The 13,672-nt window shown below is 36.9% G+C and overlaps 1 protein-coding gene across 1 annotated transcript in view; it reads left to right on the top strand.

The window, feature by feature from the left end:
* Positions 1-13,672, top strand: part of T3dh (Type III alcohol dehydrogenase) — a 35,012-nt gene that overhangs the window by 3,021 nt on the left and 18,319 nt on the right. The window contains exons 2-5 of the mRNA XM_083127221.1: positions 2,654-2,759; positions 3,578-3,786; positions 5,865-6,061; positions 7,423-7,591. Of these exons, the coding sequence (XP_082983347.1) occupies positions 2,654-2,759; positions 3,578-3,786; positions 5,865-6,061; positions 7,423-7,591 (681 nt within the window). The remainder of the gene's footprint in view (positions 1-2,653; positions 2,760-3,577; positions 3,787-5,864; positions 6,062-7,422; positions 7,592-13,672) is intronic.

Here is a 13,672-nt window from a genome sequence, read left to right on the forward strand (position 1 = left end):
CAAATCAGTCCACATTCCACATGTTCTTCTAAATTGTGATTGTCACTGTCACTCTTGGGCAAAATACCGAAATCCATAAGTTTATTAATTAGCCTACGGCCATCCTCCTGCACACTCCACCTAACAATCTGTACAACATTAACAACTTTGTTACTGTTCTCTTCCACCATTCTTACACGATCATGCTCTCCAAGTATGAAATCAACAGTGTGGCAACGCTGTAGGCAGCGTAACTAATTTCGAACGTCAATTGTTCATATCAACAAATATGGCTCCCATACTTGTATCATTGTGAGAATTGAAAAGCTTATTTTACAACTTCTACATGTTCATGAACAATTTCTTTACCTCACCGCAACATGTTAACCTGAGATAAATCATGGCTACTAATTATTTCGTGAGTATAAGACATAGCATACAAATTACAGAAGGGTCCGGTATTGTAAATTCTTGCCAGTATTTACTTAATAAGATTACTGCAGTATAATTTTACCAGTAACAAATTTTACAGTCCAATCCAAAGATAATTCACTGAGATGTTGCATATTTTCCCATCATATACAAAAGTACTTTTTTTATATGTCAAACAAAATGCAATAATAATATTGTTTTATTTTCCTACGCCATCATTGAGTTGAATAATGTCACACACTATTCACATGCACAGTACAAAATATACCATAAAACTACAGTCAACATCAACTCGCCGGATATACTGTAAATACTACACATAACACTATGTCTGTAAGGAGTGTGAGTATTTTTTTTTTTTTTTTTTTTTTTTTTTTTTTTTTTTTTTGCTAAAATGAGAGAATGAACCATAGCAACAAATTATGATAAGATACGTATGTTTTATGAACAGCTACAACCTTGTTTAAAATGCAAAGATTTTGCAATCTCCATCTCAAAGATCAGAGCACTCAACATCTCCTTACCCCTTCGATTACGAAGGTGACACTTGGTCTGCCGCAAACAGTTATGAAAGATTGTAGCTTTTCGTGCTTCAGAAAAGTGGCATTAACTTAGTCAAGTAGTCATCAAATAAACAATACCACCCTTGAATAGAAAATGTGTTAATGATACCATTTTCTCTGCCATGATGAAATATCTTATGTTTTCTTGTTCAACAACTAGAACTTGGGGTTAAATGTGGAGAGGATGCGAGAAATACCACCCACTTAGGAGGTGCCACTCTCAAGGAACAAGGCCAACACTACAAATTTACCTGTACTAGGAGACAAATGCATTGACATAGAAGCAATGAAGTATTTGCAACTCTTGAACTGGGCATTTTGATTAGTGAAAATAACTGTTAAAGGTTATAATTTTATTTCAGAATAGGCTATATTATGCATAAATACTGATCAGAATTGGATGTAGATGTGTTTCTCCTGCACAAAATCAAGTTTGGCCACTATGATGGCATGGCAGAAATTATTTTCTAACCTCACAAATTATAATTAATTAACATGTAGGATTAGGAGTGCGAGCAAAAAAAAATGCCCAAGCGTACACCGTGTTGTAATGATTAGTTGATGGGATTTGTATTAAGGACCACTATATACACAGAGGCTAATCGGCACAAGAGCTACAGCTTCTACTGGAATCCGAACCACTTAATATTACCTCCACCAGAGCTAACCCCTTGGTATGGAGGCAGCACTTTTATCGCTTGATCGCCGGTGGCAGCCCATTTTAATATTTCCAATTCTTAGCATTTAAGAATTAGAGTTTGTGTGCACTTTGATTCTTTAAAATCGTATTTCTCCCTCTCGATTATTTGCAACGATAAGGCTAAATATAATAATGAAATCAATGAGAAAACAACATGTCATTGTCAGTAATCAATTTAGGAACAAACAAACAGAAAAAAAGAACATAATGCTTTTTTAGATTTTGAATGTCATCTTACTTATACAAATTAATTTGTCACACCTGTTAGACCTGTTCCGAAGTATAGTGACATTATTTCTAGATGCTAATAATTGTACACATTTAACTGTAATGCCAACAATCAAAGAATAATCTCAGTCACTGAATGCGTTCACCTACCAAACAGGCACCAGATTTCGAAGAAAGATTGGCGACTCATGCTGACCAATTACTTAGCATCAAATTATCAGTGACCACTGTTATCCAGGTATATCTCTCCAGCTGATCCCCCCTCCGCTTCATTTTAAAACACATCGTAATTAAATTGCTTTGCGATCTAACTGAACTGGAAAATGCAGTTGATCATTGTATTTGCCTCAATGGAAGTTTTAGAATAGAAAACGTAAATTAAGTTTTCAGTCTAAATGTGTATACCATCCTACAAAAATCTAAGGGGGCTGAGACCAGCTTTGGGGGGGGCTGGCCCCCCTGTAGCGCCGTCCCTGTTTTTAACATGTTTCAATTTCTGTTCATGTTGTTACTTACATTTTTAATCATCATTGTAATATTTGATGTGTGTTTTATGGAGAATATTTTTGACCCCCTTCTGCATACACAGTTCGGCCCAAGTTCCGATTGTTTAATACCAAATTATATCATGGTACACTGGCATTTTTGCATGGTTCGATTAATACATCAATTTTTGAAAAATTTTCTTTGATGAACTATGTTGTGCAAAAAGTGTTATGATTTATTAATCATTTCCATTTCTTCCCTTTAGATGTAGGTGCCCATCACATTCAGCTGGATTTTCCACTCCTGGGACAACAAGATCTCGTGCAGCCTCAATAAAAGATGAAAAACCATCGACAGATTATGCTTTTGAGGTATCTTATACTATTGTTTATTCTGTATATTTTGTATTTTAAAGCCAGAGGTTCCTCATTCGAACCATTGACAGTCATTAATTGTACTGTTTTCATGTACTATCATTGTACTTGTTCTATCATTCATTTCATGGGTTCTTCAAGGGTCCTGGGTTTGAATCCTGGCCTGGACGTTTGTGAGTGTCCTTTCATCATATCATCACTCATCCCCATCTTCGCAAATTAGCCAAAAGTGGCACAAAAAGCGAAGTAAAATAAAGCAAATCAAATCCAAAATTTCATGGGTTCTTGGTTCATCATTAAAGGAAAAATATATAAAAAACACTTACGTGAGTGAGTATCGTTGTTAAAAGAATCTTGTAAACGACGTTTTGCAGAGCTTCTTCAGGTTTCTTTTTAATCAGCACATAAAATACTTCGTCAGGTGGACAAATCCAGGATTCGGTAAAACGGTTTTGGATTAAAAGACGTAAAATTACATAACTGTTAAAAAGGCCATAATGACTTGACAATACTTCTAGAGGAGCTGTGTTCCCATCCCAGTTAGTCAGCCATGTAGGTACCTTCGGATTTAAGAAGGCTAGAGAGTTAGTTAGTTAGTTTGGATTGTACTGTTCAGTTTGACATGTTTTTTCTAGACTCTTTCATAGCTTTATTCGAGCTCCGTTATGATAACGAAGGTGCAAAGATTACAAAACCGACAATTTCTTAAAAGATGGTTCTCTTCTTGAATTGATATGATTTTTTCTACCCAACACTAGGTATTGGGAGATATTTTGGTGAATATTTTCATTGTCAAGCACTATGTTCTTTTTCAGATGGCATGCTCTAGTGTCAGGTACGGAGTTGGTGTCACTCGCGAGATTGGAATGGACATGGTTAACATGAAAGCAAAGAATGTGTTGGTAATGACGGATCCTAATTTGGCAAAGTTGCAGCCGGTGAAAACCGTTCTGGATTCTCTAACGAAGAATGGTGTCAACTTCCAAGTATATGATCGTGTCAGGGTTGAACCAACAGAAAGCAGGTAGGTGCGTTATGTGAGGAGAGTGAATGGCTATTATGTTAAGTGCATAGCCTCATTTCTTGAAAAGATCACGTAAACTAAACTTGGAGGCTTAAAGTTATGATGATGATCAGGGATTGATAAAACTAAAAATAGTTCAGGACCCCCCCCAAGAGAGTCATTCTTAAGAAATTGCATCGTGTGTGTGTGTATTTGATTTTCCACCAAAATACAGAAAATGTTCAAATACTGTACTCCACCGGGGACGCTGTCTCGAATCCCAGCATGGGTGTCTCCTTATCAATTTTATCATATCCTTACTCATCATCATCTTTGCAATTCGTCAAAGTGGCAGAAAAGCGAAGGAAAATGAACAAATGAAATCCATATACTGTACTTGTTATTTTTAAAGAATAAGTAATGAAAATTTTTACAAATGAACTTGATGTATTAATAAAATATATTCAGAACTAAATTTTTAAAATCAGGTGCTAAGTAAAGTTTTTCAGACACCATGGTGACCATGACCGTGGTATTTTTCTACCCCTGATGATGATGATGATAAAGTGAAATACATTAATGAAGTTTAGAATGTTAATAGCTACGAGAGGTTCCATGCACACAATTGTAGTTCTTACAATGGATACACTGCCTTGTTAACAGATAATTTTACTTGTATTGTAGAATTATTTCTCGTGTGGTCTACGGTTGTTACATTTTGTTGTGAAATTTGAGGAGAACACGCACTCCCTTCGTCAAGTCAAGCATGTACTCTCCTGAAATATCACAACAAAAAACTGTGTTTTTATGCTTGTAACAACCGTAGACTAGCAATGTTTAAGTTCCTTTTTAATAGCTTATGGCACTAGGTGGATGTTAGATAGTTGTAAGGGAGGTCCCATTCTATAGTGGCAGTTATGGTATATTATTTTCCATGGGTGACTGTGGTATGTACTTTGACTGGCAATATTTTTTTGTGTTGCATGTTGATGCATGCTGGAATTAGTGTCAAGTTTCGTAATGAGATATCCAGCCTGCTTGCAGCTTAGTACTTTGTGTGTTAGTGGTATTTAGAATTTTTTTTTGCATTAAGCCAATTCAAACTGTGTAAGTATTTTGAAATATGGTCCCCTTTTTTTTTAAGCTTGTAACTGAATCTCATTGAAAGCAACTGCCCTCATAGATTAATCCCACTATTTTTTCTTAACCTCAGGCCCTACAATATTCTTTAAATGATGTAAGGCTGCAAGAGATTTGTTGACCTTTTTTATCTCTGTCGAAATATTATCTGTAAGTTATTCAAGTTGGGGAGAATCATGTAATCTGTGCTTTCACTTAACTTTTTCACAAGAAATTTTTATCCTGTTATGACAAATTTCAACTTAACGTTAAGTTTAATTTTATTAAGTTATTTTGTGCCCAGTCATTTCTGATGCTGAAGTGTTTTTGGAGTTGGGATATCGTATGTGAATATTCTTTTATCTTTGTATGTATGTAAATCTGAGCATCATCAGCATATTTGTGGTCCTGAGCATGTGAAAGTCACTTATGCAAGTCCATTACATAAATGTGGGGTAATTACAGTCCTTTACCATAAGCTTCTTTGGGAACTACCAATGTTTTAATCCTATACTTGCAAAGTAGACTAAAATGTATTCAGCTTTTTGGTAATATTTTATATTGAACATTTATTGAAATATATTTTTCAGCAACATTTTAATGTTTTTTTTTTTTTTAAATTTGTCTTACAGATTCACATAACCATGGTGTATGCACTAAATTTTATTTTGATAATGGTTTTTACTCTACTATGACATTTTGATACAGTTTCCAAGAACCTTCTCAAGCTTACAATACCAAGATATACAAACGGCTGACCACTGTGAAAAAATACTTGGGACAACTCACCAGATGATTCAAATTAGAATTCATTGTATTATTTTATAATATGTTATTGAACTTGAATTATTTCATTACCAAATCATAATAATGCAGATTTTTATGCTTGTTAGTAAGGTGAAATATTATGTAGTTGTTTTGTAAATTGAGTAATTTGTTTTTAACTTGTTATGCACCTAAACTAATTCGGAATTATGCAGTTTTCAGGATGCAATAAAAGCTGCAAAAGCAGACACCTTCGATGCTTTCGTGGCTGTTGGTGGAGGATCAGTCATTGACACTTGCAAGGCAGCCAATTTGTATTCTTGCGATCCCGAAGCAGAATTCATGGACTATGTGAATCCTCCCATTGGGAAAGGGAAACCAGTGACCGTGGACCTGAAGCCTCTTATTGCAGGTCAGGTGAGAGTGTAGTGATTAAGTTGCTTTAATTTGGTATGATGCAGGCTTGGATTTATAAATTTTGAAACCGGCAGGGCTAACAATCTAATCCCCACCCCAGTGCTACTCCCTTCAGTACATTTTTGAACCCATTGAGCACTACGGATATTCATTTACGTCATCTGATGATACCCTGACCTGCTGTAGTACAGATGCACATGTGCAATTTGAACTTTGTGCATAAGCATTACTGACATAACTTGACGTTCAGTTTTGACTTTACATCTAAATATTCTGACACCTGTCAGCCACACGTTAGAACTTTGTTTTTCATTTAGTTTTGCTTTGAACTGGTGCTATTCTTTTTAGTAGGGATGATGGGACAGATTAATTTGTAGTCTATCGGTATCGGCCGATATAGGCATATTGGTGTATCAGTAAAATTACCGATTTTTTTACCGATCCGATATATCTATGAATATGTTTTAATTTAGTGCAAAATTATGCCATTTTGTGATGATTTTTTATGGATAATCTGCATGTCCTACTTTTTAAAGAAGTAAATGTCTAAATATGCAGCTTCTTTTGCACTGCACTCACCTTGAAGCACACCTTTATTAAGGAGGCCAGTGAACCATTCAGGTTCTTCAAGGACCATTTGGAATTTTATATCGGTATCGGGCAAAATATCATTTCTGCCCACCCTTCTTTTTAGTAACGTATGTAAAATAATAATAAAAAGGCATTGTGTGTGTGTGTCGGGAACATTGAGTGCAATAAAAAACAATGTTGTGCCAACTGGAAATGCATTTGGCATAAGTGACCCCACACCAGGGATCGAACCCAAAACCCTTTGATTACAAGTCAACAAATTTACCACTGTCCCCTTGGGGATATCGTTAGAACAAGTCGAATCACATGTGTCTGTAAAAATAAAAAAATAAAGACAAACTTTCACCACAATAAGGTGAAAAAATAAATATGCTGACCAAGGCAGTAATTTATTTTATTAAAAACATATACTAAACGTAACGTTTCAACCTTCTAGCAAGTTCTTCTTCAGACTCTGTATCAAGTACAGAGTCTGAAGAAGAAGAAGAAGGCCTTGCTAGAAGGTTGAAACGTTATGTTTAGTTTATGTTTTTAATAAAATAAATTACTGCCTTGGTCAGCTTATTTATTTTTTCATAATCATGGAAACAAGGCTTAATGGTGTCACAATAAGGTGTACATCATCAGATGATGTAAACAGAGTTTTAATATTATTATTGTTGTTGCTGGTGACATAGGGGGGAGTATATATAAATATGTGTGGATGTTTACTAATTATTGTTTTCTATATTATTGATTTTTATTTTTCATCTTTTTTGCAAATAGTTCCTACCACGTCAGGAACAGGCAGTGAAACAACAGGTGTTGCAATTTTTGATTACGAGCCTCTAAAAGCTAAAACTGGAATTGCTAATCGTGCTCTCAGGCCAACACTTGGAATCATAGATCCACTCCACACACTCTCTCTTCCGGAACGAGTATGTGCGTACAGTGGGTAAGATGCTCTCCCATTCTCTGTGTATTTATATCTCTTAATAGAAGTTTTCTGAGGAGAGATTTTTTCTCATGGCCTCTTTACTCCTGGGATGTTGTTAGGTACCCCTCCCCATCTTTTACAAATCCACATTCTTACATTAGTGTACACTCATTGGCAGTGTTACTGCCAATGTAAATTAACATTAATTATGAGATACTTAAAAATAATCAGTTTTACATTAAATAACTGCAATGTACCACCACAATCGTAACTCCAGGGTATGTAGCCCCGAATTGGCAACATTCTGCTCCTTACTCCGGCTAGTCAGTTGGAACCACGAGTTCTCACCCAGGGATCGGGATTAAGGCGATCCCCAATCTACCAGGAAGGTAACCACTGAGCAGCACATCACGTGAAATAAAATTCAAATACTTTATAATTAAAATGTCCAAAAACTTTAATCACAAATCACGCACGTACACACTTATTCGTACAAATTAAAAGTACCGTGCGTCCATTTCGATCTGCAGCCGAGAGATCGGGAGAAGCATGGCGGGCGGCGCTGGCGGAGATGCCGACATTTGCGGCCTGAAATGCCCGCTTATTTTTATGGACATATGCAGACATTTATATAAATATTGCAAAACGAGCACTAACCTGTGTTATAAGAGTATGGTTTTAATTTTAGTAGCTTAGTGGCTGTATGTGCTGATGATTTTGACACTCCAATCTCCTGTGAAACACGGCGTAGAGGTTTGTTTGGATAACTTTCTAACTCTGCCCCAATTTCATCGAGTTCATCGAGGAAGCTCACGAAAACCATTGACTTTTAATGGTTTCGTCGGCAGCGTAATCTTGATACAGTGTTGCACATTCGAAACCTCCAAACGATCCCCATCGACACAAAACTCTTTCAAGGATATAAACTTAAGCAGGACTTTGCTGGTCAAAACTATGATTAAAATGTTTTATTATCTGTGACTCTTATCGTCACTTCTAAAGCGTATTTTTTTGTGTATATAATTGCAGAACTTGGATGAATTACAGATGATGAATTATAACCCAGGTTAGTGCTCGTTTTGCAATATTTATATAAATGTCTGGATATGTCCGTAAAAATAAGCGAGCATTACAGGCCGCAAATGTCGGCATCTCCGCCAGCGCCGCCCGCCACGCTTCTCCCGATCTCTCGGCTGCAGATCGAAATGGACGCACGGTATATGTTGGGTCATGCTCGCTCGTTGGCAGTGACAGGTACTTATTTATCATGATAGAATTCGCGCACTGCCTTCATCGTTAACAGCAAGACCTCAACTGCTACCTCAGGCACAAGGCACAGCTTAACAGGTTGTTCTTTCTTACAATGCTACAAACTCATACCATAAAAATAACACAAGAGAAGCTGATAGTGCATATGTCAAATTAATGCTAATTAGCGATAGTAAGCTTTGATTATGGTTGGCAACAATTAAGAATGCCAACGTGGAACTTTTGATGTCGCCATGTACACGAAGCGTCATTCTCCACTCTAAAATAAGCAGCCAATAGGAGAACGATAGATTATTGAAAGCGAGACAGAATTGCTATGCTTTCATGTTACAATATTAAATTTTGTAGAAATAACTAAACTGATTTTATAAAGTAATTCACATTTGCCCTTGCACATAAAATTATTAAATAAAGATTTAGTTTACGGATTTATTACGAAGACTAAATTACTTCAATCATGTACATTGTTGAACAAGAATCGATATTAAGAAGAATGTATTTAATATGCACTTAAACAACAAGATTTGCGTAATAATCTTGGATTTGACAAATAATGAAAACTTTGCATATACTATTTAGGAAAATTATTAGCCTATAAAATCTGAATTATGGTTGTAAAAATACATGAAGAACATAACAGCATAAGTTAAAACATAAATGAATACCTGAATTATGAAAACAATTATGTATTAATAATTTAATGCAAGTTATTAACGTGAATGCATTGGAATAAGATAAATTCCAATATATAACTAAAATTTGCCTAACATGGCAGTCGTTACATAACCTAATGCTGATAGTCCAGATATATTAGGACTTAGCTTGAAGAGTGTTAAAGTATGCAAGGTCATTTAGTTAGTTTCAGAATCTGATACCATTAACTTCTAGGTCCACATCCTTAGCAGCAATTGAAATAAGTTGGTAAATAAAAGCCACCCTATCTTTAAAAAATACAGTAAAACAACAGCTATTTTTTTTAACCCACCAAACAACATACGAAATTAAAAAATATATTTTATTATTGGAATTTAGTGAGGAAGATGCACACTGATTTTTTTTATCAGTGGGCTTAATTTATTACAAAATATATATAAATTGCATCGTATGACGTATTTAACTTTTTTTTAAAAAAAAAATTGTTCATAATGTCTTTGAAACCCTTTTATGATTTTGTGTGTCTCCAAAATCCTGCAACCTTGGCTATGACTTTTTAACCTATTGACTAGTGTGACATTGAATACATTACATTGTTACTGAATTCTTAAATTCGTAAGTCTAATCGTAACAAACAGTTTTATCTACCATGTCTCAAAGAAAATTTTCTTGCATCACTTTTCTTTGTATATGTTGACAGCCTAATGACGATACTGTTGGCCTGTAAGCGAGGGTTCCTCGGTTAGATCGCTGGTGAAGACACAATGGTTCATACTCCACTGTTAACTGAAGATCCAGTCTGAATTAATCTGTCTGGTGTAAAGTGCACTTAAAGCTAACATTGCATAGGAAACTTCAAATTAAACTTGGAAAAAAGTAGCAATTGACATTAAAAAATCACAAGCACCACTGGACCTTTCGAAATTTCGACCACCGCGTGTGAACCCCTTAATGCCGGATGGTTGATATTTCGACCAGCAGCGTGCGGCTGCAATTAACATGCAATTTATCAAAAACTACACACGATATTTCAATTCTGTCTTTTTTCATCTTTAGTATACATACTAGGGATGGCCAGATCCGGATCCTTACGGATCCGAAATCCGGATCCGGTTGGTTCCGGAGATCCGGTTGGTTCCGGATCCTAAGGATCCGGATCCTAAATTTTTTCGGATCCGGATCCGTGGATCCGGAATTTTCAGATCCGGATCCGGAATTTTCAGATCCGGATCCGGTACTTTCGGATCCGGATCCAGAACTTTCAGATCCAGATCCAAAACTTTTGGATCCGGATCCGGTACTTTTGGATCCGGATCCGTTTTGCCATCCCACATGCGCTTCTTTGGAAAGTAAGAATGTGCTTATAACATATTGTTACCTGCTAATATATATATATATATATATATATATATATATATATATATATATATATATATATATATATATATATATATATATATATAGTGTGTGTACCCGCGTGCTCGATTTGTAATTAATTAATACACTTACAAGGGAGGTCTAAGTCTCCCCCTCCGATCTCCATGAAATTTGCCAGGTGTATAGAGCCCCCCCCCCCCCTAATGTCAAGATGAGGAGAAATTGAAGTGGGGATCTGACCCCGAAACCATGTAAATATGGCATAGGCAGAAACAGGGGGCATAGGGCCTCTCTATACACCTGTCAAATTCCATGGAAATCGGAGGGGGACACAGGGGTCAGATGATCCCCACGTCAATTTGTACTCATCTTGATATTTGAGGCGGGTTTTGCCCCCTAAAACAGTTTTTTAGCCGAAACAAAAAAACACGTAATTCTTCCTTTGGGCCCCTCTATTCACCTGCCAAGTTTCATGAAAATCAGAGGGGGACACATAGGTCAAATGCACACTTAAATTTGTCCTCGTATTGACATTTAAGGGGGGGGGGGTTGCCCTCTAAAACATTTTTTTAGCCGAAACAAAAAAAACACGTATTTCTTCATTTGGGCCCGTTTATACACACACCTGCCAAGTATCATGGAAATCGGAGGGGGACACAGGGGTCAGATCCTCACATCAATTTGTCCTCATCTTGACATTTGAGGGGGTTTGCCCCCTAAAACCGTTTTTAAGCTGAAACAAAAAAAAAACGCATTTCTTCCATTGGGCCCCACTATAGACCTGCCAAGTTTCATGGAAATCGGAGGGACACAGGGGTCAGATCCTCACTTCAATTTGTCCTCATCTTGACATTTGAGGGGGTTTTGCCTCCTAAAAACGTTTTTTAGCTGAAACAAAAAACACGTATTTCGTCCTTTGGGTCCCACTATTCGCCTGCCAAGTTTCATGGAAATCGGAGGGACACAGGGGTCAGATCCTCACTTCAATTTGTCCTCCTCATCTTGACATTTGAGGGGGTTTTGCTCCCTAAAACAGTTTTTTAGATGAAGCAAAAAAAAAAAAACACGTATTTCTTTCTTTGGGCCCGTTTATACACACACCTGCCAAGTATCATGGAAATCGGAGGGGGACACAGGGGTCAGATCCTCACTTCAATTTGTCCTCCTCATCTTGACATTTGAGGGGGTTTTGCCCCCTAAAACAGTTTTTTAGCTGAAGAAAAAAAACACGTATTTCTTTCTTTAGGCCCGTTTATACACACACCTGCCAAGTATCGTGGAAATGAGAGGGGGACACAGAGGTCAGATCCTCACTTCAATTTGTCCTCATCTTGACATTTGAGGGGGTTTTGCCCCCTAAAAACGTTTTTTAGCTGAAACAAAAAAACACGTATTTCGTCCTTTGGGTCCCACTATTCGCCTGCCAAGTTTCATGGAAATCGGAGGGACACTGGGGTCAGATCCTCACTTCAATTTGTCCTCCTCATCTTGACATTTGAGGGGGTTTTGCTCCCTAAAACAGTTTTTTAGCTGAAGCAAAAAAAAACACGTATTTCTTTCTTTGGGCCCGTTTATACACACACCTGCCAAGTATCATGGAAATCGGAGGGGGACACAGGGGTCAGATCCTCGCTTCAATTTGTCCTCATCTTGACCTTTGAGGGGGTTTTGCCCCCTAAAAACGTTTTTTAGCTGAAACAAAAAAACACGTATTTCGTCCTTTGGGTCCCACTATTCGCCTGCCAAGTTTCATGGAAATCGGAGGGATACAGGGGTCAGATCCTCACTTCAATTTGTCCTCCTCATCTTGACATTTGAGGGGGTTTTGCCCCCTAAAACAGTTTTTTAGCTGAAGAAAAAAAAACGTATTTCTTTCTTTGGGCCCGTTTATACACACACCTGCCAAGTATCATGGAAATCGGAGGGGGACACAGGGGTCAGATCCTCGCTTTAATTTGTCCTCATCTTGACCTTTGAGGGGGTTTTGCCCCCTAAAAACGTTTCTTAGCTGAAACAAAAAAAACACGTATTTCGTCCTTTGGGTCCCACTATTCGCCTGCCAAGTTTCATGGAAATCGGAGGGACACAGGGGTCAGATCCTCACTTCAATTTGTCCTCCTCATCTTGACATTTGAGGGGGTTTTGCTCCCTAAAACAGTTTTTTAGCTGAAGCAAAAAAAAAACACGTATTTCTTTCTTTGGGCCCGTTTATACACACACCTGCCAAGTATCATGGAAATCGGAGGGGGACACAGGGGTCAGATTCTCACTTCAATTTGTCCTCACCTTGACATTTGAGGGGGTTTTGCCCCCTAAAACCGTTTTTTATTTGAAACAAAAAAACACGTATTTCGTCCTTTGGGTCCCACTATTCGCCTGCCAAGTTTTATGGAAATCGGAGGGGGACACTTAGATAACCTCCCGTGTTAGTCTTACACTTTGTAATTATATAACACTGCATATATTATAATGTTTTATTTTAATTTGTAAAACTGTAACTGTTGAACAATTGTATAATTTTTGTATAACATTTCTATCTTGTTATATGTGTTAAAGGTTTCATCCTGAAATTGAATGTCTCACATTTATGTATGTTTTCATTTCCAATACATTCGAATGAATACATATTCGTTTCAATGGCATTTACAAAATCTCCTCTGACATTTTATGTTAAACAAGTAAGATTATTTTTGTGCACGAGTGTGTTAGCCGATGCGTAGCAAAGTATTTTAGGAACAACACTTGAAAAAAATTCTTGTAGGAATAACTAATGAAAAATTTCTTTGTAATCGAAGATCA

The sequence above is a fragment of the Lepisma saccharinum genome, chromosome 8 (genome assembly GCF_977018435.1).
Source record: "Lepisma saccharinum chromosome 8, izLepSacc3.1, whole genome shotgun sequence".
Classification (NCBI taxonomy): Eukaryota; Metazoa; Arthropoda; class Insecta; order Zygentoma; family Lepismatidae; genus Lepisma; species Lepisma saccharinum.